The sequence below is a fragment of the Lynx rufus genome, unplaced genomic scaffold, assembly GCF_022079265.1.
Source record: "Lynx rufus isolate CCGP_SWC_20201006 ecotype Redwood Valley unplaced genomic scaffold, mLynRuf1.p SCAF_1, whole genome shotgun sequence".
Taxonomy (NCBI): domain Eukaryota; kingdom Metazoa; phylum Chordata; class Mammalia; order Carnivora; family Felidae; genus Lynx; species Lynx rufus.
In genome coordinates this window covers 19,355,263-19,380,773 of record NW_025814823.1, presented here as the reverse complement: position 1 = coordinate 19,380,773, position 25,511 = coordinate 19,355,263, and the positions used below count along the sequence as shown (strand labels likewise).

The window sequence follows — 25,511 nt, the reverse complement described above, 5'->3', positions numbered from 1 at the left end:
TTTGAGTTGTAAAAGGAAAACTAAAACTAGTACATAGACTACTTATAAGAAATTACAGCATTGTTTTTAAAAATATAATAACTAGAAGTTATCTAATGAGATACCACTTGAATGCTCATCACAGAATGATTTTACTGAAAGTACAAAATAAGGAGGCTCCAAAGTAATGAGCTTGTACTTCACCAACATGTGCAAGTAGATCCATAGAACACGCTACCTGCTAACAAACTAGAGAAAGGGTTTAGTACGACTTACGGCTATGGGCTTCTGGGCTCCAGCTGGTGGTCTCCATTCATTTCTATGTAATATTTCCTTCCTTTTAACAGGCACTGATATCCTTGATCTTGGTAGGCACTTTGCCTGGAATCTCGCTTTCTGTATTTTAGAATCTTATTTAACCAAAATAAAACAACTTCAATTTCTTTAAAATGTTCGCATTTTAGTATCGATGCTTGTGAGAGTATAAACATAAGGGACATACCGTAACACAGTAAGCCACTTTAGCCAGAGATATTTAGACCCAGTGGGAGAAGTGCTGATGGAAAACCACCATGCATTTAAAAAAATGCTTATTTATTTTGAGAGAGAGAGGCACAGGAAGGGAGAGAGGATCCCAAGCAGGCTCCACGCTGTCAGTGCAGAGCCCGACACAGGGCTCGGTCCCACGAACTGTGAGATCACGACCTGAGCCCAGATTAAGAGTTGGACGCTTGGGGCGCCTGGGTGGCGCAGTCGGTTAAGCGTCCGACTTCAGTCAGGTCACGATCTTGCGGTCCGTGAGTTCGAGCCCCGCGTCGGGCTCTGGGCTGATGGCTCAGAGCCTGGAGCCTGTTTCCGATTCTATGTCTCCCTCTCTCTCTGCCCCTCCCCCGTTCATGCTTTGTCTCTCTCTGTCCCAAAAATAAATAAACGTTGGAAAAAAAAAAAAAAAAAGAGTTGGACGCTTAAGTGACTGAGCCACCCAGGCGCCCCACACCATGCTTTTTCTTTGAACAGAGAAAACCATTCTATCCAGGGTTCCTTCACATATTTCTAGTAATATATAACACTACTTTTAAAAAATTAGGGATTAATGCTAACATTTACAGAGACAGCATGCATCAGATATGTACAAGTAATAACCAGATATGTACAATAATCAGACATGTACAAGTAATAATCAGATATGTACAAGTAATTACATATAGTCATCACAGCTTGGGTTATAGGCCACATCACTCATGCCACATTGTTGTTTTCAGTGTATGAGCAGGTTTCTAACATGTCTGTGTTTGTCACCATCAGGCTTTTTTCCTGTTTTCCTTTCTTTCTTATATTAGAAATGTACAGCATGCTTTTTCTCACCCTCCACTTATCCACTTTTGAAATGTCCTCAATCTAGGCCCACACATAACTATACCAGACCAAATTACACATGGCAGAGGGACTCATTCACTCTTCTTCCCTTGACAACTTTCCTCAAGTTCAGTTTCTCTATCACAGTAGATAGATTTCCCTGACTCCTTGGGGAGATTTTCTCCTCCTCTTCACCCTTTCAGTTCAGACATTTGGTTATGACTAAGTCTATGCTGCTCTTATTTCACAACATCAGTGACATTAGTAATTTTGTCTTCTTTAATGTCTTTCTCTCTCTCTCTCTCTCTCTCTCTCTCTCTCACACACACACACACACACACACACACATGCACAGAGCACATCATCAGCTGACTCCTGAAACCACCACTAAAATTGTTTTTCTATTGATCATGACCATAAAGTATTACCTGCTTCCTTCAGGGGTCATATAATAAAGATCACACTATTACCAATTATGTCTGAGGTACTAACTTCAGCTCTAAGGGGCCTTTGCAAGAGAATTCCGAATCGCCAGTCTATCCTCTCTGTTTTTAAAAAATAAGCTTCATCTCATTGTCCCAGGCCTGTCTGTGAACCTTCTCTTACTGTCTCTTTCCTATGCAAAAGTTAGGTTAGGATTCTATTTCTTTTTTTTTTTTTTTTAATTTTTTTAAACTTATTTATTTATTTTGAGAGAGAGAGAGAGAGAGAGAGAGAGAGAGAGAACATGCTGGGGAGGGGCAGAAAGGAGGAGAGACAGAATCTCAGGCAGGCTTTACACCATCAGCATACAGCCAGCCCGGTGTGGGGTTCGAACTCACAAACTGTGAGATCATGACGTAAGCCAAGATCAAGAGTCAGACGCTTAACTGACTGCACCGCCCAGGCACCCCAGGATTCTACTTCTTCAAGTGTCTCTTTATTCGTAAATCCACTGCTTCTTGAAGTTTCTAACTAATGAGAAGAGAGGACATAAGTCATCGAGATCATGTGTCGGCTAGATATACAGACACCACCATTAGTCACCATTCAACAAGATGATTTTTCTCCTGCTTCCACTACTCATATTCTTTAAACATCCATATTCGGTGTATTTGGTGGAATTTCCGTACTAATGTTGCCAGCCATATATCCCAACTCGCTGTGTGAGATGCACATAAGACAGATGTTTTGATCACACGGTCAAATCGTTCTTACCTTGGATCCTCTTCCCTGGAGGTTGAGAAGCCAATGATCTTGCTTTATGAGTGATGCTGTGATTGAATTCCTCGTGCATGACCTAAGATGAAACACATGTGTCAAGGACTTGCTAACCAAAATCTCTGTCAAAACCCACACAGAATCACCTCAGAGCTCACCTCAGGAGTCAAGTATCTGGCAATAAGATTCTCTAAAAATGGCCTTTTCAAAATGGAATTAATAGATGGCCGATCTCGGGGAGATACTTCGAAGAGCTGAGATATCAAGGCCTGCAGGTCATGGGAAAACCTCGGGGATATTGGGGCAAAATGTGCTTGACAAATCTTCAGAACCAGCTGGTGTAAGTTGTTACCCTCAAACTGGAAGGACAAGGAATAACGATCCTAAGTCAGAGAAGAATTCAGTACTTGCATGTAAAGTAATACTAAGAAACAAAACAGAGTTTCCAGCAGGTGCTCACCACCTGTGCCCCCATCGGCGGGCACACTGCAGGAACACACTCTCACACTTGGGGTGGGGCCCTCTGCCTGTCGCCCTCAGATTCCTGCACTCCAGAACTGGGGGTGCTAGAACTGACCGCCCTTCCCTTTTCCGGCTGAGGGGCCCTTGTGAAAGCAGTCCCTTTGCCTTTGCCCAATCCGGACTTTTTAAATAAACAAAGTGGAATTTGAATCTCAAAAAAAAAAAATGCAAAAACAAAAAACAATGTTTTAAAGCTTCATTTGGAAGCACAATAGTCCAGCCTAAATTGTTGTCATCAACTAATACTTCATGAGTAGGTATTATAGGTAGTTACCCAATGTGATGTCATGTTACATAAAACAAGGTTTTTTTAGTTTTAATTTTTCCTTATTATCAAAATAATATTTATTCATTCTAAAAAACGAGAAGGTATAGGAAGCTACAAAGAGGGCAAGTACATATGATTTTCCCGGCCAGCGGTATATTTCCTTCTAGTCTTTTTCAAAATAATGTTTATTGGGGCGCCTGCCTGGCTCAGTGCGGGGTTGTGAGTTGAAGCCCCATGTTGGGCATAGAGCTTACGTTAAAAAAAAAAGAAAAGAAAGAAAGAAAAAGTAAAATAATGTTTACAGAGTTGAGGTCATAATAACATGAAATTTTACATCTTGCTTTCTAAATTAATATGACATAAACATTTCCTCAAAAATTCCTCATGAACCAGAAAACCTTCCATTTTGTGAAGTCATTGGTTATTTACACATAGTAATAATGCTCAGCAGCCTGGGGTGGCTGTAAAGATCCGGTTTTGATCAGGCCCCTACTAGCTGTGTGGCCATTGCCAATAATAGTAATAATTAATAATAACAGTAATAACAGCAGAAAAGAGTTAACACAGCAGGTTAAGGACTGCTCTCCTTAGAAGAACCTGCTTACTATATTGCACCTTGGCTGGCATCTAGGACCTCACATTGCAGGAGAGTTCCCACCACTCTCTAAATATTCAGAGTGGCTTTCTTTGCCTATACCACTTGTGCAAATAATATGGTTTACGCTGAACACCTGCTTTCTTCCTGGGACTCTGGAAGCTTAGTATATGCCAGATATAGGGTGCCTACATGACCAGTGCCACATAAAAACCTTGGGCACTGGGTCTCTAAAGAGCTTCTCTGGTTGCTAACACGTCACATGTGCTGTCACAACATGTTGCTGGAGAAATTAGCGTATCCTGTGTGACTCCATTGGGAGAGGCTCTTAGAAGCTTGTGCTTGGTTTCCTATAGACTTCACCCCATGCACCTTTCCCCTTTGCTGATTATATTCGCACACAATGTATTTATTTTTATTTTTTTAACAATTAACTTTTTACGTTTATTTATTTTGAGAGAGAGAGCACAAGCGCAGGTGAGCAGGGCAGAGAGAGGGAGAGGGAGAATCCCAAGCCGACTGCACACTGCCAGCACAGAGCCCCATGTGGGGCTCAGACTCACAAACCGTGAGATCATGACCGGAGCTGAAATCAAGAGTCGGACACTTAATCAAATGAGCCACCCAGGTGGCCCTCACATGATTTATTTTTAATGAAAATATTCTTTTTTTTTTTTAATTTTTTTTAACATTTATTTATTTTTGAGACACAGAGAGAGAGAGCATGAACAGTGGAGGGTCAGAGAAAGAGGGAGACACAGAATCTGAAACAGGCTCCAGGCTCTGAGCTGTCAGCACAGAGCCCGACGCGGGGCTTGAACCCACGGACCGCGAGATCATGACCTGAGCCGAAGTCGGCCGCTTAACCGACTGAGCCACCCAGGCGCCCCTTAATGAAAATATTCTATGTACACTATTCTCTAACCTGGATATTTAAGTTGGACATCTTTCCATGTCAGTATATATAGGTCGACCATTCGTCTTAACATCTTGTCCATATAATTTTTAACAATCTAGTAACTCCAAACATTAACCTTTTTCCTCTCAAAAGTTAATTTCACTTACACAGTTTCAATAATTCAAGATTAATTTGACAATTAATATACTCACCGGATGCTTGAGTGTGCAAAGCTCATATAAGACACAGCCAAGAGACCAAATATCCCTGGGGAAGACAAGAGTTCACATGCCAAGAAATATCCATAATTCTGAATTAAAGCCTTTATCCTTACAGTGCTTTGTATTTGTGTATCTTTACAATTTTATAGGTTGACCAGTTTTCTTTTACAAATGCGTTCAGATACGTTATCTATTCTTAGTCCTAAGAGGTAAAATTAAAACAATATGTAGTTTGTCAGAATCCCAGCAGAGAAAAGATACACAAACTTTGCTACAATCCGAGGGCTCAGGGTTTACTTCAGCTTCATGTGCTCAGAGAAAATGTGTGTATGTATGGGATTTTGAACAATTCAGAGGAAGAAGGCAGGACTCAAACACAGATTTGTTTTGATTCAAAGGGGAAAATCGGGTTGATTTACAAAGGTATATTCTACTCCAGGCTATTGACAGAACCAAAGTTCTACTAAGTAAGGACACAGCAGTTGGCACTCCATAAACTGAAAAATGTGCTAACAATACATGACTGGAGACTTGCTCTTTAGTACTTATATATGATTGGTTTAATAAGGAGCTACTTTATAGAACAAAAAGCATCATTAAATCTTAAAAAACTGAAGAAAACATAATGAGAAGTGAAAAAAAAGTGAAAACAAGGATTCAGTACAGGGAGGAAAAGGGTTCCACTGCTTAGCAATACTTCCTCTGTGTGCAGCAGGAGCCGAGAAAGACATCCCAAAGGCTTGAGGAAATGAAGGGTGATGATTATAGAACAGGTAGGAAACAACTTCCAGCTGTTTCCTAGCATTTTTCTAAGAGTTTCTAGAAACTCACTGGCCCCACTTGCTACGATCACACAGAATTTTGTCTTCACCGGGTCATCTGTAGGTCCACAGCCTCCCCTGTCCCAGAGCGCCCCCTATAGCCAGGGTGGTCCAACAGGGAATGCAGCCACCGGGCCGGATGGGAACAATTACAAGTCTTACACCACCCTGTTTGTGGTGTGGACTATGGTGAACCAGGGACTGGTTTTCTGAGCTAAAGCGGGGTACCCAGCTGATTTTTGCTAAGATTTCCAATTATCAGAAGCACCAAATCAGTTTACTTAAATGTTGATTCAAATTCTTAAAAAGCAGTACAAGGAAACAAAACAATGCTGCTGACCCAGGGCTCTTCTCGGGAGAGTCTGCCCTCCCACCCAGGTTGCACCAGCTGCCTTGCCGCTTAACTTGAGGCCAAACCCCCTCTTGGTATTAGAGGCTATTAAAAAAAAAAAAGCCTGTTTTTCTATGCAGAGAAATGTTTACTATTCTTTTTTAGAAATCTCTGCCATCTGGGCTTTGCCCTCCACTTATCTCTTGCAAAGTCAAACAGCCAAACATCTCTTGGGGATTTTCCTAAACAAATGGAAAATTAACTCCCAGAAGGAACTCAGTCTTCCTGATAAGCCAACAAGTTCATCTGGCAGCCAGCTTTGAAAAGTGGATTTTTTTTCCCCTTCTTACATAGAAGTAAAAACTACCTCATGTTCACCTTTTCCTACTGCGTATATCAATATTACTCCTGAACAGCGGGCTTAGTATCGTATTCATAAAACTAGCTGGGTTTTAAAGCTGGAAGATATCTTAACAATTACCTGGCCCACACTCTCTGTTACTGCTAGGGGAACTGAGGCCCACAGAGGTTAACCGACTTGGTCGAGTTGGTGACGGGGCTCTGCCACCAGACCTCCCTGCCTTCTATCTGACCCATCCACAACACTTTCCTGAATTTGGCTAAATAGCGTTTAGAAGGTATGAAGAGCAAATAGAAAGACGGACATCACAGTGACTGCAATTTTCAATATTCCTTTTATCACCTGTATTTTTAAGTGAAGTGGTCAAGATAGTCACTGGGGTCCCCATTTCACACATGAAGAAAATGCAATTACATAAGTACCATAAGAAAGAGAGAACCTACCAGCGTTAGTACTGAGACTTTCAAACCAATAGTCGGTAACTCACGTTTTATTGTTGTAGGGTTTATTCTGACAGATCTCTGGGGACAGGTAGTAAGGTGTTCCAATACAAGTTCTAGCAAGTTCCATGGAACTAGCAAATCATATTAAATAATAAAACAACACAGTTTATTACTGGAGTAAGAAAAGGCTTAAGACACAGACATGCAAGAAAAAAAGTATAAAAATGAATAACACAAAATTTGATGAATGCACATACTGAAATAAAGCAAACATATTGCATACTAATAACAAGAATAATAAAGTTAGTTGATTTTTTTTAAAGTTAGTTGATTTTTAAGTTTATAATTTACCTCCCCCAAATCAACACATAAAACAAATTTATGGCTCAAAGACTCCACAAAGAAGTACGATTGTTATATTATAAAACTCTTAGATGCAGAAAGAATTCCCCCTTTCCAATTACCAAAGTAATGCAATCTCATGGCTTAAAATTTGGAAAACATGAAAGTGAATAAAGAAGAAAAAAATTACCCAGAATCTCACTACCCCAAAACAGCTATTATTTAAAATTTGGATATATTTCCTTCTCATCTTTTTTCCAGGCATATTTTTCATATGACTGTGATCACAGAGTATTTAAAATTCAGAATTCCATTTTTTGCCTTCATATGACAAAGTTTGTTCCCATGTCATCAAGAAGTCTTCAAAATCATAAATATAAATGGCTACATAATATTCAGGTCCACGCTTATGCCGTGTTTTATAAAATTTACCTATTTCCCAATTATAAGGCATTTAAATTATTCCTATTCCCAGGAATAGAATGATTAAAAATCTCTTGATACTTATTACCACTAAATTGTCTTCCAAAGCAGTTGCATCGATACATTCCCCAGAGCACGTGTGAATTTGCCTGTTTCACTAAATGCACTAGCTTTGTGCGTATTCAGTCACATCTCCTGTGATAAGCTTATCTCACACTACACAATACTGCCACCATCATTGTATTATACCGAGATTTATCTTGGAAATTTTAATCTCAGACCAAGTATCATCTGAATGACTTAAGGCATTTATAGAAATAGTTATCTCAAATTATCTGGAAACCAAGCTTTTAATATCTTAATTCATGATACCTAAAAATACATATTTTGGCTGTTATGAATAGAAAGAAAAAGGATTTTTAAAAGCACTTACTTGTTCAGAACTCTTGCTATCCCGAAGTCCCCGAGCTTTGCAACCATTCCATTCTTGCTAAGAAAAATGTTCTATAAATAGAGAGAATGCTATGTTGTGGGAGATATTTCAAGAAAACAACAAGATCGGTTTCTGTCTTGATCTTCTCTCTGAACTCTTACCTGTGCTTTTATGTCCCTGTGTAAGATCTTCCTGTCGTGAATATATTTTAGTCCTAGAGAAATCTGTACAAACCAACTCAGAATCTGTAGAGGGAACATTAAACGAAACTGGTCAGTGGTCTGGTGGTCATTGAAATGTCTTCATGATAATGTACAAAAAGAGAGAAATGACACATTTGTGTGTCCGAACTTATATGAATGAAACTACTAGAAATACCATCTTATCACATTATTCTCTTTTTATAGCTAGAAAAATGGAGGTTGCAAAAGGCAATTTGAATGCACTGGTATCAAAGTACAGAAAAAGTACAGAAAAAGATAAGTAGAAGCAGGGGAGAGAGGGAGGCAGTTCATGATTTTCTTTTTTCTTAACACTGGTCTGCTAACTGCACAAGGACAGTAGATAAGCAGCATTTCCTGATAACCCTGGTGCCATGAGTGTTTCCTTTTCAGTGGAAAGAGGGTGCCCAGGGCAGAGAGGGAAAGCAGAAGAGGCAGAGAATCTGTGAGGTTGTTAACAACTTTAATGAATTATCAATAAATATGTATCTAATATAAAAACAACAAATATCTTCCTTTTAAAACTTAATTTCCTTTCTTAGTCTTGATTTTATTTTCTCTTAGCTGGCCATGAGCCTCTTTCTAAAAATGTGTTCTAGGCCTGTAAAGATTTCCTTAAACTATTCTAAAATTTCATTGGTTCTTTGGGTGCCAGTTTACACAGAAAAAGAAAAACAAAAGGAAAAAAAGCTATACTCCAGATGCTAAGATTCAGTTGTAATTTTCATTCTTTTCCAACACAGGGAAATGTAGTTCAAAATTTTGTAGAGAAAAGTATTTTTATCAAATGAAGCAAAATAATACCTGGATAGGAAGAAAGGAGGGTTTCTACAAATACGGAATTTAATATAAAATGTAAATGAACATAGGAAGAATGCGTGATTAAATTTGCAAACTTTAGAGATCCTGATTCCTGAATCATCTGTCTATTCAAACTATTCTATTGTGTGCCGTAGAAAATGACATGGGCATGAGGCTCTTACATGGTAAAACAGAACAAAGAAACAAATGGCCGAAAGAAAGATGGCAGGCCATTCCTGTGCACGGCTCCAGGCAGTGGCCTGCCTTATCCATCACACGGGCCCGATTCAGAGTCCCTTCTACACACACATACTTGCTGTCTCCTTCATGAGTACAACTCCCAGGAGGGTTCCAGAGAAAGCTCCGAGTATGGAAGAAAAATGTGTTTGTGCAAAGAGGGAATGTGAATTGAGGCCATTATTCTTCACCTTTTCTCTCCTCTTTCTTCATAATCAATGAAACTAAATAGCCAATTGCCACGAAGGCCTTCCATGCTCCCTAGCAAAGTGGGATAGCTATTTTAAAACAGCATACTAAATGGTAAAAGGAAGAAGAGTAAAGCTATAAATATGTCACATTTGAAATGGCTGAGGAACATCCACATTCACATTTTTTTTAGCCAGGAAGATTTATCTCAAGGGCATCCTACATGAGATTGTCCAAAAATACACTATCGTTTCTCAAAGTTCACTCTCAAAAAGAGATTCAATTTCAGTTCAATTGCAAACATGCTCTGGACTAAATCTATCAAGAATATTGATACACAGTTTTATGACTTAAATTTTCTCTACCAGCAATGATGCTGTATATAAATATGGCCTATTACTTACAGCACTATAAATCTAATTGCCCCTCATACAAATTAAAAGGCAAAATGGAGGTGTTTTTACCTGATCTTCGCTAAATAACACTCCCCGTTGTCTATGGATCCTTTTCATGAGATCCCCTCCGTCACAATACTCCATCACAATAAACAGCCTATTGTTCTCTGTAAGAAAAGGCATCATTCATTACCTTTCATGTTCCCGAAGATGGAGAATATAACAGAAAAATGCAGTATACAATTGTTAAAAACTCTGGCTGTAGAATCATGATGGACTGGGTTCTCATCCCACTTCACCACTTAACATTTCTTAGCTCTGTGACTCCGGGCAAGTTATTTAAATTTCTCTGTGCGTCATTATCTCATCTGTAAGGTGGAGATAATAATATAGAAACTCCTCTCAGGACTGTCATAAAGGTTAAACAAGTTAATCCATGTCAGATGCTTAGAACAATGCCCGCATATAAAGAGAGTTCCATAAATGTTAACAATTGTTATTAACACATTCCTGCAAGACGTGAGAAATCTGCTGTAAAATAGCAGCCGGGAATCTTAACCAAAACCCCAGGAAGAATTAATAGACCTTTGAACTTGAGTATAACCTTTTATTTATATGGCACTTACTCAGCTATGTTGTTGAGAACAATACGCACTCTTCTCAATTGACCCCTGCCTGACCTACTTTCTAGAGTAATGGGCATTCTCCATTCCTGCTGCCCACTCAGGGTTTCCACTCGTGGCTACTGGCCTCTCTAGCCTGCTCAGCTACTTCTGTTCCCACTAATTCTCACCAAGATCATCGTGTGCATTCCCAAATCTGCTTAGGCCAATTATACTTGTTATTACAATTATTGCATGAACTGATGAAATACGAATGGAAAAAGACAGATGTGATTATTTCTACAAAACCTATGTTGAACACTGTGGAGAACTCAATAAAAGTGAGTAGCTTTAAAAAAAAAAAATGCCATCGACCTAAACGTTGGATAAGACAAGTGGAAAATAACCAAGAAAGCTTTAAAAAGATTGGAGCTTTAAAAAGAAAGCTTTAAAAAGCTCTAAAAAGAAATGGAGGAGAGTCACCTACGTAAGAATATTCAGAACTCTATGCAATGAACGCATAATCAAAGATGAGGCCTCGGTCTTATGTCAAAAGTTTGGCAAGTGATTGTGCATTTATAGATGAAAATTAAACACGTTTGTATGATTTCCTGCTTAACCAGCCTTTCCCCTTAACCAGCCAGCTGCCAATGGGGCTCCTGTTAGGAAACGGCTCCTACTCAGTTATTCACGTCTCCTGCTATTTTGTGGGTTCCCTGCAGACAGAGCCCACACTCTGCTCTTCTGTATTCCCTGCACCTAGCACAGTAGAAGGCACATGGAAGGGGCTTAATCAAGTTTGGGTAAGTGGTTTCATAAACACATGTAAGGAACACAGAAACATGGCACAAAATCAGGGGTGAATCTCCCTAGTGTTTTGCCCTGTAGTGACTGAACATCCACTAAATGCCAGAATCTCTTGCCAAACAGCTACCATTTGCTACCTCTCTCTTCCAAGTAGCTTAAACCAACTTTAAAGTGGCCGCGAGCATCCTGACAGCATCTGCCCTCGGTTGTGGTTGCACCTAATTCACAAACTCAGTGCTCCTTTCACATAACACTTCAATGTCCACCTCCCTCCTCAAATGGGACAGGTCCATTCATTCATCCACAGACTTTTACCGAGGACATGCCAAGGAATGCGGTGCTGGGAATAAAAGGTAAATAAGCCATCCTTCCTGCACAAGGCATGGATGGCAAATCAGTGAGTACACGTGAGAAGAGCTAAGTGAGAGTCTGTGCCCTGGAGGGAAAAGGGGACAAGAGCCAGTCGAGGGAGGACAGACTTGGGGAGTCTACGAGGGTCTTAAGAAGGTATTTCCTGACACACCCTAATCACCTAGGGATCAGTTATTTTCAGGAACATATTACTTTTAGGAGAGCTACTGTTTCTCATAGCTGAGTCATTGAAAGGGCTGCCATAGTGATGAAGGGATGACAATCTCAAAACCACGGAACAAAGTCAGGAAAGCTAAGGACAAAGGGTTCCATTTTACTCACTTTCCACCAACCTACAATTCACTCAGCCTTACACTGGCTTTCCGTGAAAGAAATTAATTGGCTGGTTCAGAAGTAATCATGGCTGAGCCATCTTAAAAAAAACTATTTGGGTCAATGAGCATCATTTGGCTCTAAATATCCATTGCCTCCCCACTAGCTACTGTTAATTTCATATTTAAATGGGGTTAGAACTGTCTGGAAATATCATTTATGTTCTCAAATTTTCCATCTGTTTAAGAAGAATAAGCACGGTAGGAGGGGGAAGAGGTATGAGAAAGGATTTTGTTCTCACGGCCTCCAATCCCATTGATGGAAATAAAGAATGCAATACACTGGCACGATAATACAGCAGATTATATGCCACGTGAGCAAGCGTTTGGAGGTGCTCAGAGCAGAGGTGACAGAGGTCCCTTTCTGCAAACATTAAGACTGTATTTAGTCTTAAAGAATATTTGAAAATGCAGAGAAGAGGAAAAGGTTCCTCTAAAAAGGAAGTACAAGACATACTGTAGGGCAGCAACTTCTGGAACTATAGAGCTCATGGGTCATTGACCTTTCAAAACTATTTAGGGACACTAATAATAGGGACTGACATTAAGCAACTTTTCTGTTGTCAAATTCCAACACTTAAAAAACAACTGCTGTAATTAATTCATTCTAAACTTCACTTTTAAAAAGTTAGGATTGCATCTTACAGACATTGGCATCTTCTAATCGGTTGCTGGGGGCCCAGCAGTCTTGGTGTTATTATGCCGCCTGCATAACTTTTACACCTTAACCAATTTAATTTGCTTATAGTTGCCTTTTTATGTATGCACAAGAGTAATAGAAAGTAAATAAGTCTAAAAAGGCTCTTTTAGTACACATTAAATACAAAATAGTGATAAAAAAGCACTGTGTTATAGTCTAATTGACAGTATTGTTTCTTGTAATTAGCACAGAATGGTGTATCTTGTAACTAATGGCCTCTAGATTTGATGAAATATCATCCATTACCACCATCATTCCATAAATAAAAGCATTTTAGCACCCCACATCAAGGAGGGACACAGAATCGGCCTAAAGAATAAAAATACCTCCTGCTATTCTCCCTTGCTCATTGTACTCTACTCACACTGACTTCCCAGTGGGCTCCGTGCCAGGTATGAGATTCTGTACTATTTACAAGCCTGTGACTATTTCACGGATGCCGGGACATGCGACTCCTGGGCCAGAGGCAAAGGACTTTATTACTCTTGGCAAAAGCAGGAGTCAGAGCTTCACGTGAGTGCTCGTTCTCTGTGTCCCCCAAACTCCACGGAGGTACAACATGTGAGCCTAGACAAGCACATGCACTGCAGTGGGCCACGTTACAGGAAAGGAACACTGACCTTGAGGAATCTGCGGCATTTTAGTGAGCAGTGAACAAGCCAGCTCTACCTCGGGGGAAATGTCTCATCCGTCAGTGTCGCTCACTACAAACACAATATGTAGCTGGGTAGACAGCGGTCAGGGCTCTGCGTTCCTGGCACACCCAGCAAGCGCGTGTGAGATGCTCAGGGCCCATAGCAGATTGCCTCTCCCCAAAGCCTCCTGGCCAATCCTTTAACCCATCAGGCCTGCTCTTGCCTCCTGCCTTTGCAGTGGCTGTTGCCCTGTCCTAGGAAACTCTTCCCCAGAGTTTAGCATGGCTCTTCAAGTCTTTGCTCAAATGACTGCCCTATTCTAACTTGTTTCCTCACTCCTGCCTCACCCTATTTTCTTTTGCCACAGCACTTATCACCTTCTAGTATACGACACAATGTGCTTATTAATTAAGTTAACATTTATTGTCCAACCCTCCCCACCCTTTCCCCTGGGCCTATAAAACTCCACAGTCGATAGCAGGCAGAATTCTAAGATGGCCCCAGTGCACACACCTTGTGGACTCCCTCCCCCAGAGTGAGGGTACAACCTGTAAATACGATGGGCTATCACTCCCATGGTTATGTCATGTCATACAGCGAAGGGGATCTTGCTGATATAACTGAAGTCAGTTGACTTTGAGTTAATAGAAAAGGAGATTTTACCGGTGGGCTTGACCTAAACACAGCATCCATCCAAATCTAAGTCTAGAGGTCAGAGACAGAGGAAGTGAGAGATTCCAAGGGAGAGAAGGCCTACAAAAGGGCAGCTGGCCTCTGGAAGCCCATACCCACCCCAGTGAAGTAGATGAATTCTGCCAGCACCGTGAATAAGCATGAAAGAGAATGCTGAGCCTCCAATGAGACAGCAGACCCAGTGGAGAGAGAGACCCTGAGCGGAGAATCCAGAGAACCAAACCCAGACCTGTGATCTAGAGAGGTTAGGAAAAGATAAATGGGTGTTGGTTCAAGCCACTGAATTTGTGGTCACTTGTTCTGTTACACAGCAACAGTGTGTAAACAACAGTGTGGGGGACACTGGCCAATTTTGTTCACTGATGATCCCTAAAACTTAGAACATGCCTAGCATATAACAGGCACTCGATAAATATTTACTGAAAGAATTTAAATGGAATTAACTTAGCTTCAGGAAAAATCTCACTACATCGCCTTATTATTCATATGTTGTTTCAAACTTACAAAAACTTCATACTTTTTATAGATAAACATTTACTGAACTAGAGCCATGGTTCTGTTCAGAGACAAGCTGTTGAGGGTAAACAAAGGCTTTATCTTGACTCTGAGCTGTCCCGGGCTACAAAGGGTTCTGTGGCTTTCAGATAAGCTCCATGTTTCAAGTCCCAACAACCTGCAGGCAAACCCATTGTCCTCATTGCTCTAGTTTTCCTAAACACACACTTCAAAAACAAAAAATAAAGCTGCCATAAGAAAGTTTAAGCTTACAATATAAACAGACTCAGTAGAGGTCATTTCTGCTGTGCAAATGACCTCTGATTTTAAAACAGTATCTATGTCAACGGTCCTCAAATATCTACCTTGCATAAAGACATATTCCACTCTGTGAAAGTGGTCCAGTCCATGTACTCATTCAGCAATTGTATATTAAGCACCTACTATGTGTTAGATGCTGAGGATCCAGTGCTGAGAAAAGGATTCAATAGATCTGTCTTACAGGGACTATCTTACACCAATTCATACCTGTAAACACACACACACACACACACACACACACACACACACACACACACACACACAAGTGCAGAGGTGCGGTGCAAGGTCAGGAAGGGGGCTCTGACGGGAACTGTGATCTCAGAGAAGGCCTGAGCGTGAGCGTTAGCCAGACAGAGGAAGTAACAGCAATAACCCGAGGAATGAGGAAAAGATTGTCTTCTGGCTTGTTAGGAATCGATGAATAGAAATGTAGGGCACTTATTCAGTGGCTGCCCCTTAGAAGTTGTTCAAAATAACCCAACTCCCTGCTCAGATGTACTGCTCAAGTCCCAAGTAGAGCTCAGAAGAACCCTGTTCATACCCAGGAGTTGAAGAGGGCCACACTGAATGCAGAGGTTTGAATTTGTAAGAAACATGGGGCACCTGGGTGGCTCAGTCAGTTGAGCGTCCGACTTCCGCTCAGGTCATGATCTCACGGTTCGTAGGTTAGGGCCCCGCGTCAGGCTCTGTGCTGACAAGCTCAGAGCCTGGAGCCTGCTTCAGATTCTGTGTCTCCCTCTCTCTCTGCCCCTCCCCTGCTCACAGTCTATCTGTCTCTCTCTCTCAAAAATAAATAAAAAATTTTTTAAAAATAAAAAAAAAATACCTTTCTTGGGGCACCTGGGTGGCTCAGTCCGTTGAGCGTCCGACTGCGGCTCAGGTCATGATCTCACGGTCTGTGAGTTTGAGCCCCACGTCGGGCTCTGGGCTGACAGCTCAGAGCCTGGATTCTGCTTTGGATTCCCTCTCTCTCTGCCCTCCCCCCTTTAAAAATAATAAATATTTAAAAAATTGTAAGAAACACAGTGCCCTACACAGTGTAAAAGCTCAAACAGTAGGGGCTATGTATATTTATTTACTGATGTTTACACCCCCTGAGGGTGCTTGAAGGCATCTAGGTAACATTCCTGCTCCATTAACTACTCAGCACGTGTGAACTGAAGCACCCACCCCAGTGCTGGGGGCTGGCACGGGGATGCTCCACGGTGAACCGTGTGAGCCTTACACACACCTGACATACAGGATATGTGTTTATTGTCTGTCTCTTCCCCCTAGAATGGAGGCCCCGTGAGGACAGGACCTTATGCCTGTTTTGTTCACTGTTATATTCCTGGCTCTCAGAACAACGCCTGGCATCGAGGGCACTCAATAAAACTTTGTTAAGTGAGTGAGTGGTCTTTGACCAACGCTCCTTTCATGTTGTGTTTTGTATTTTTACCTCTGGAGCCAAGTGGTGGATGAAGGCAGAAGAGATGTTGTATTCAGGCATCCACAGGAAGGGAATTGCTTCCTTAAAGCTTCTCCCCCTCTGCTTGGGCTGTTTGCTTGGCCACGGTGCGTGGCTGTTCGCCGCCTCTCTGTAAGAGGACTGGACAGCCCACCTGTTGCCCCAGCGCATGCAAGGACTCTCAGAGGCAGGATATCCCCTCCTCGTCACCATGTTATCGGGACTGCTGTGCCAACAAGACCGTGAGCTCAGAACGATCGTGAGAAACAGGCCACATCCTAGCAGGGCTCTGACGGAGATGGCGTGGTGGACCCTGTGTTTTGCCCTTTTCTCTGGCTCAGGAGAACAGCGTGCTCCGTACCTGGGTGGCTCCATCACCTGGCCCCCAGACTTAAGACCCTGCCCACTCACAGCCAACGTGCATTGTGAGACATACATGTGTATTACTGGAGGCCACAATCTAGGAGTTATTAGCATACCAATCATTAACTACTTGAGACGGTAAGAATTAAGGACAGGTAGGAAAACTTGAGCAAACTTGGAAAAGTCGTCTACGAAAACTCACTAGAGAAGAAGTAAAGTCAATGTCTCAAATGACCATTTAAGTAAATGGGAAAACGAGTCTGTTTACGAAACCTAATTTATGCACGGTTCCCAGGAACGTATCCCTTATAGATGTCTACGTGACTACACTTTATTAAAACCCTGGAAGCACATTAGAAAGTCAAACCTTGAAACGAACTGAAGAAGGTTACGATGTTGGGATGCTTCATCTTTGCCAGGAGAACTACTTCTTTCGTTGATGCTTCTTTTTCTTGGGTGGGCATCTAAAGTATATTAAGAGAGAATAGTCTGTAGAGATAATTTGCTTTCGAGAACATGCTTTCTGCTCACTGTCATCTGAAATTCTTCAGAATTTCACTGGCTCCTAATGCCACTTCTGAAACTGATCTACAGTGGCAGGAAACGACATCCCTAGAATTAGAGCAGATCTGTATCTAACCAATGGTTTATGACAATCGTAAACAAGAAAATAAATATTTCTGGTGAAGGTGTGCTGTCTTAAAGGTTCAGTTGTGGGGCGCCTGAGAGGCTCAGTCGGTTGAGAGTCCTACTTCAGCTCAGGTCATGACCTCACGGTTCATGGGTTCGAGCCCCGCGTCGGGCTCAGTGCTGACCGCTCAGAGCCTGGAGCCTGCTTCAGGTTCTGTGTCTCCCTCTCTCTCTGCCCCTCCCCTGCTTGTGCTCTGTCTCTTTCCATCTCAAAAATAAATAAACATTAAAAAAAAAAAAGGTTCAGTTGCATTGGTGGCATTGTGTTAATTATTCAGGCATCTAGAGGAAACTTATTGGAATATTTATCTTTCAGCAGCAATGACATTCTTTATAAAAATGCAATGTTCCAGCAGCAATCACTACTGAGAAGAATCAAATAAAATCTTAAGAAGAAGGTCATATATCACATCAATCAGACCAGTAAAATTCTATGTTAAGATGACAACATTTTTCACTTGCAAATAAAAACTGTCTCTTGTGACTTCATTTCTGATTTGATGTACTTTCTTACTATTCAATATATCATCTACTGACCAGTATTTTTCGATAGTGTTGGTGTCAGCGGCAGCGGCCACCCTTCGCTTTCACCTCCACTTCCTCCTTCTCAACATTTTGCCATCATTTCCACCCTGTCATTTCCACCCTGGCTTCTGGCCTCTGAAGGTCCCCGGTTCCTCTCCACTGCTCCCTCTGTAATGTTCTTCGACACTGGCCCACACTTGATGTGGGAGTTCCCAAATTTCTCATCCTCGTTGAGATTTAAGGATTTTGTAAAAATTAACGTTCTCGATCCCAGCCTGACTGCCTCCTACCTGTGTGCCCTTCAGCAAGGCCTTTGAATCTTCTCAGCTTCAGTTCCTTCCACCCCAATTAAACTGCACAGCTGGTGCAAATGAGCTTCAAAAACAAAAGGAACTGGGGCACCTGGGTGGCTCAGTTGGTTAAGCATCCGACTTCAGCACAGGTAATCCCGTGGTTCGTGGGTTTGAGCCCCGTGTTGGGCTCTGCACTGACAGCGTGAAGCCTGCTTGGGATTCTCTCTCACCCTCTCTCTCTGCCCCTTTCCCGCTCTCTCTCTCTCCCCCCCTCCAAATAAATAAACATAAAAAAAAAAAGAAACTGAAGTATTCTTACCAGGTTGATAGACTTGGCTACTCAACTACTTTAACTGCTATTTTTCAAAAGAACATTATACACAAAATCAAAAGGCAAATGCAGGTAGGTCACTGCATTTTGATGGTTAGGTAAAAATATTGGCAATGTATGTGACAAATAGTTCTGTATTTACAATATATAAAGGAGTCCCGGCAAATTAACAAGAAAAGAAAGGCAAATCTGCCAATAGAAATAGGGCAAAATACACGAATGGGAAACTCACAAAAACTAAACAAAAATGACTGATAAAGAGAAAAGAAAATATTCAACCTCACTCCATAATCAAAAGAGCAAGGATGAAAACAAAACTTGATATCATGCATGTCTCATCAAAAACATGGTCAAAGACAAAAAGAATTTTAGTACACGGGGTTATCCAAACAGCAGCAAAACGGCACTCATAGACTTCTGGTGTTAAGTATATGAACTGGTAAAATTTTTCTGGGAAGGAGGTGTTATAAGATGTACTAAGAGACTTTAAAAATGCTCCAGGGTCTGACTTAGTAATTCTTCCAGAAATTTATCCAAAGAAAATAATCAGAAACGTGCTTCAGCATTCTCCTATGACAACCTTCATCACCATGTTTTACTATTAGTTTTTTATTTCTTTTAGTTTTTAAGTTGATTTTGTTTATTTTGAGAGAGACAGAGACAGTGCGAGTGGGGGAGGGGCAGAGAGAGCAAGAGAGAGAGAGAGAATCCCAGGCAGGCTCTGCACTGTCAGCACAGAGCCCGATGAGGGGCTTGAACCCACAAAACCGCAAGATCATCACCTGAGCCGAAACCAAGAGCCCAACTCTCAACTGACTGAGCAGGCACTCTCATTATTAGTGTTTTAATTACTATCATAATACACACTTGTGAGTTTAAAAAATATCTGAAGCCAGACAGAAGTGAGCACAATGGAAATGAAACTTCCCCTTGTCCACAACCCCACTCATTCCACGAATTCTTATGCCGTAGGAGTAATTGCTGTTAATTGCTAAACCTTTCTATAAATCTTTTAATTTTATTTTTTTAAGTTTATTTATTTATTTTGACAGAGTACACAGGAGAGAGAGAGAGAGAGAGAGAGAGAGAGAGAGAGAGAGAGAAAGAGAATCCCAGGCAGGCTCCACAACATCAGTGCAGAGCCTGATGCAGGACTTGAACTCATGAACTGTGAGATCATGACCTGCGCAGAAACCAAGAGCCAGACACTTAACTGACTGAGCCACCCAGGCTAAACCTTTTTATTTAATGCACATATAGGTAAACACACATACATAGTCTGTTTAATAAAAATGACTCATATTAGGGGAGCCTGGGTGGCTCAGATAAGCACGTGACTCTTGATTTTGGCGCAGGTCATGAGCTCACGGTTTGTGGGTTTGAGCCCGGCATCAGGTTCTGTGCTGACAGCTTGGAACCTGGAGGTTTCTTCGCACTGTGTGTCTCCCTCTCTCTCTGTACCCCACCCCCCTACTTGTGCTCTGTCTATGTCTCTCAAAAATAAATAAAAACATTTTTAAAAATAAAAAAAAAATAGCCCAGAGATGGGGTGCCTGGGTGGCTCAGTTGGTTAGGCATCCAACTTTTGATTTCAGCTCAGGACATGGTCTCTGGGTTTGTGAGTTTGAGCCCTGCATCAGGCTGTGTGCTGACAGCTCAGAGGCTGCTTGGGATTCTCTCTTTCCTTCTGTCTCCCCCAGCTCACATTTTATCATTTTAGAGATAAATAATCTCTAAAAAAAAAATTAAAATAGCCTGGAGAGAAATTCACCATAATGTTAATAGTGATTAAGAGAAAGGTTATAAAAGATTTTTATTTTCCTCTAAGTGGTCTTAATTTCCCCTTCGGTTCTTTTCAAAAATTTCTACAATGAACATTTTAATTTTATAATCAAGAAAATATACAACACATATTTGGAAGCAAGAATCAAAAGAATAATGCGGCTGGCCGGCTCAGTTAAGAAAGCATGCGACTCTTGACCTCAGGGTTGATCTCAGGAGTTCAAGCCCCACCTTGGGTATAGAGCTTACTTTAAAAAAAAAAAAAAAAAAAAAAAGAAACAAAATAATATGCTTGGTAATAGTAGGATGATAAGAGAAAAAATATTAGATTTTTGGTACCTATAAGAAAATGAGCAATTCACGTTCTGGCGTTTAGAGTTTACTGTGTGGAGAGGCATTGGAGATGTGAAAAGAAACATAGATTTCTTTAGCTGAGAAGTGATGAAAAACTACATTAGGGTAGAAAAGGGAGAAAGAAGTAATACATGCTAATACTGGGACACAGGCATTGCTAGGCAAATTTAATAACAGAAAGACATACGAAAAAGCAAGAAGGATGAGGCCTAACATAACATTCTCCCTAGTGATGGCATGGATACCGGGGTGGTTCATGAGAAAAAGGATGAAAGAAAATCAGTTCTGTATTAGAAAAATATGGTCAATTTTTTATTATGTATACTAAAGAATGGGAGAGATGCTATGAACTGCATTAATATACATTGTTAAAGAGGGTTCACCTCCCAAATAGTTCCTTCTTTACTTAGAATTAAAATGGTGTTATAATCCCTAAGTATGTACCAGCTTAACAGTAGAATTAGAAGGCCTGAAAGTATCTATCAATTGAATTATTTATGCAATAACAACGTACTGAACACCTACCAGTGCTGTGTGGAATACCAAGATGAATAAAGCCTGGATTCTGCCTGCACAGAAAACACAGTCTAATAAGGGGGAGAAGGCATAGACGCACACACAAACCAGCCAAAGCACATCAGAGTAAAAGGCAATCAGCACATAACAACATGATGGATAAAAAGCTATGGAGTTTACAGAGAGAGATTATTTTGAGTCGGAAGGTCCTGGAAGGTTTCCTAGAGCTCAGCCCTAAACAAGTGGGATCTTGATGCTTAGAGATGGGCAAAGACTTTCTTGAAAGAAAGAGCCCCATGGGTGAGCACCGAGGCTAGGGTGCAAAGGGTTTGCATGCGGGGGAGGGATGCTGGACATGGAATGTGGGAACAAATCAGCGAGAGTGTCAAAACTAATCTGAAGAGTGAAAGAATATAAAAGTACAGTATAATCCCACATTCCACCTACATGATAGCAATCTAGGACATCTTCCTTTTACATATGTGAATATATGTGTGTGTGTATAAATACTGAGACGGAGAGAGAGATAATATGTATTTTTACAAAGATTGCCTTATTGTGCACATACTGTTTTCCCAATAAGCAGAAGCCATGACATTTCTCATGTCAATATTTCACCTACAACATGATTTCTAAGAATTGCTTTGTTTTTCCTAAATTATGTAACCAATCCCCAGCTGTTGGACATTTAAGTTGCTTTCTAACTGTACATCTCTGAAGATTTCCCTTTGAATAAACCCCCAGAAGCAGATGTACTAGATCCTAGGATGTATACTTTTTTCCTTTCCTTTTTGAAGGGACGCCCAGGTGGCTCAGTAGGTTAAGCAACCGACTTTGGCTTAGGTCATGATCTCATGGCCTGTGAGTTTGAGCCCCATGCCGGGTTCTATGCTGAGAGCTCAGAGCCTGAAGCCTGATTCAGATTCTGTGTCTTCGTCTTCCTCTCTGCCCCTCCCCTGCTCATACTCTGTCTCTCTCTCTCCCTCTCAAAAATAAATAACATTAAAAAAATTCAAAATGAAGACAGCTTTCCTGCTTATACAAATAATACAATTCATGGGGCACCTGGGTGGCTCAGTCGGTTGAGCATCTGACTTCAGCCTAGGTCATGATCTCCCTGTTCCCAACCAAGTTCGAGCCCTGTGTTGGGCTCTATGCTGACAGCTCAGAGCCTGGAGCCTGTTTCGGATTCTGTGTCTCCCTCTCTCTCTCTGCCCCTCCCCCATGCATGCCCCTCCCCTCTCAAAAACAAATAAACGTTAAAAAAATTTTAAAATTCTGACACTGCAGAAAGGAATGGTGGGGGTAAAATCCCATCACTCAGCAATAATCAGTTAGTGTGTGTGTGTAACATTAACAGTACATACGCACACACACACACATACACACAAGTGCTGGTGGCCTGATTTTGTTTTCATCATCACAACATATTGCGGACCTATAATACAAACACAGCATGGATCCTTCCAAGGCTTTGATACACAGAGTTCTCTTCATTGTGATACCAATTTACCTTCCTCCCAGTAGAGGGAGACAGTGCCCACTTCCTCCACTTTCAAATTCCTTCTAATCCTTCCCAAACGTATACGCAAAGAGTGAAATTGTTTGACTTCTATTTCTTAGTTTACTAAGGAGTAAGTATGATTACTTCTTCAGTTATGGGTTTTTTTCTTTTTATTCATTTACAAAAGGCTAGCACCGTTAGGTCAATACTTGGCAAATATTTTTGGCATTCTGTCAACTTTGAATTTATTCGTGGTGGGTTTTGTCATACAGAAGTTTGATGTTTTTACGCAGTCAAAGATGACAATGCATCTAGCCATCTTTTCCTTTATGACTTCTGTCTATGGGAAGGTCTGTGGACATGACTGGAGCATTATCAAAATGTTGCTGGAGCCGTGACAAAGCTACTGGGTAACCCAGGGAATTGGTGAAAGGGGTAAGACAAACTCGAGGGAGAGAAAGAGCCAACGGTATTTAGCAAGTAATTGGATGTGGAGAGAGAAAAAACTCAGAGATGACTCCTCAGTCTTGAGCCTCGGTATCACAAGGACACTAATGTCATGAGCACAGTGTGGCACAGAGCAGATGAAATGCAGAACCAGGGTGCTGGAAGGTATCAGCATTGGAGACAGAGTTGTAAGTGTGGCCTGCAACCTGGTGAGGTCTGCAGTGAGGCGATGGCCCAGGGAAAGAGAAGAGTGTCAGCAAAGAACAGATGGTTGGGACAGATAGAGGATGAGGAAACAGGGAGGCCTGAGAAAGAGCAGTCAGATAAACGAGAGAGTGTGAGCAGAACAATGTTGCAGAAGGAAACTCTGACAGGCCTCTAGAATAATAGGACACTTGTAGAAGTATGCCACCGGAGCCATGAAAAGGGACTTATATTGGTAAATAAAGCATTCTCCCTGAGGCTAACCATCTACACCAGAGCTTGCTTTCTTTCGTTTGTTTATTTATTTTGAGAGAGAGAGAGAGAAAGCATGAGTCAAGGAGAGGCAGAGAGAGGGGGAGAGAATCCCAAGCAGGCTCCACACTGTAAACGCAGAGCCCGACGCAGGGCTCGAACCCACTAACTGTGAGATCATGACCTGAGCCGAAGTCAGATGCTTAACTGACTGAGCCACTCAGGCGCCCCTGAGTTTCATACAGCAAACTTACATCTGAGCTTTCACGTAAGTTTGGGAAGTCCTTTTTTCTTTGCAACTTTTAAGAATTGTGGTAAAGTATATAGAACATATATACCATTTTAAATGAGCAATTCAGTGGCATTAAGTACGCTCACACTGTGCAACTTATGAAGTCCATTTTGCACACATCTGGGGATTTTGCTTTTGTTTTTTTTTTTAAGATTTTATTTTTAAGTAATCTCTACACCCAACGTGGGGCTCGAACTTATAATAGTCACATGCTTTACCGATTGGGCAACTGAGCCAACCAGAAGCCCCATTTTGCAGACATTTTGTATGGAAGGTCTTCTGCTACCCTCAATCATAAATCCTCCAGAAGACAACCAACAACACTTGCCTTAAAATTAATTCTAGCATGCGATGGGCATTGTTGTCCCAACATTTGAAATGCACACATCACTAGAGAGGGTGACACAAATGCTGAGAGGAATTCCACAAAAATGATTCCTTTTCAATGAAATATATTCCATTAGTCTCCAAAATTGTTAAGCTAACAAAAGTACATTGTTTTCCTCCATTCATTCAATGCATTCAATAAATGTTTTTGAGCGCCTATCATGTGCCAGGCACTGTCCTACATGCTGAAGGAGACAGACAATAAACGCATGAAGAAATAAGTGAGCAAAGTAATTCCTGATTATAAATGCCATTCAGGGGCGCCTGGGTGGCTCAGTCAGTTGAGCGTCCGACTTCGGCTCAGGTCATGATCTCGCTGTCCGTGAGTTCGAGCCCCGCGTCGGGCTCTGTGCTGACAGCTCAGAGCCTGGAGCCTGCTTTGGGTTCTGTCTCCCTCTCTCTCTGACCCTCCGCCATTCATGCTCTGTCTCTCTCTATCTCAAAAATAAATAAACATTAAAAAAAAAATTTTTTTTAATAAAAAAATAAATGCCATTCAGAAAATGGGGCAGTGTAATACGGAGCGATTGAGGGTGTGTTGCTACCTCAGTTGGCACGTTTAGGGAAAGAGTCTTTGTGGAGGGGACCCGATGATGGAGATACAGCCAGAGGAAGAGGACCACCCTGTGGCCAAACAGAAAAGTCAAGCAATAGAGCAGAAGAAATCTCACAGGCCTTGCAGGCCACCCTCAAGTGCCACAGGAGCCAGATGCTCTAATCTTATTTTTCTCTTCCTCTTTTTCCCTCCCCTCCCCACGCCTCTCCTCTCCTTTCCTTTTTCTAATAAAATCATTGGTTGCTGTTTGGACCACGGACTTAGGAGTTTGAGTAAACCAGTTAACTGAGGCTTAAAGTTCATACTATGAAAACAAACAAGCAAAAAAAAAAAATGTGTTTCCTTTTCATACCTAATTAAAAGCCAGTTGAATGTGATACTGAAAATGAACAGGAATGTGAACTTCTTCACTTTACCTTTGCAAAATCGATCTCCTTTATAACACAGTGCTTGCTATCCGATGTCCTTTTAGCCAAGAAAGCTTTCCCGAAGGCACCTTCCCCAATGGCCTTAATCACATCATATTTATCCATGGT

At 41.3% G+C, this 25,511-nt stretch overlaps 1 protein-coding gene across 1 annotated transcript in view; it reads right to left on the bottom strand.

The window, feature by feature from the left end:
- NEK5 (NIMA related kinase 5) overlaps nucleotides 1-25,511 on the bottom strand; it is a 58,120-nt gene extending 32,609 nt beyond the window's left edge. The window contains exons 1-10 of the mRNA XM_047079197.1: nucleotides 25,392-25,511; nucleotides 17,210-17,306; nucleotides 10,106-10,203; nucleotides 8,355-8,438; nucleotides 8,194-8,264; nucleotides 7,040-7,126; nucleotides 5,031-5,085; nucleotides 2,694-2,894; nucleotides 2,533-2,614; nucleotides 256-389 (exon numbers count right to left, since the gene is read on the bottom strand). Of these exons, the coding sequence (XP_046935153.1) occupies nucleotides 256-389; nucleotides 2,533-2,614; nucleotides 2,694-2,894; nucleotides 5,031-5,085; nucleotides 7,040-7,126; nucleotides 8,194-8,264; nucleotides 8,355-8,438; nucleotides 10,106-10,203; nucleotides 17,210-17,306; nucleotides 25,392-25,508 (1,026 nt within the window). The 5' untranslated portion in view covers nucleotides 25,509-25,511. The remainder of the gene's footprint in view (nucleotides 1-255; nucleotides 390-2,532; nucleotides 2,615-2,693; nucleotides 2,895-5,030; nucleotides 5,086-7,039; nucleotides 7,127-8,193; nucleotides 8,265-8,354; nucleotides 8,439-10,105; nucleotides 10,204-17,209; nucleotides 17,307-25,391) is intronic.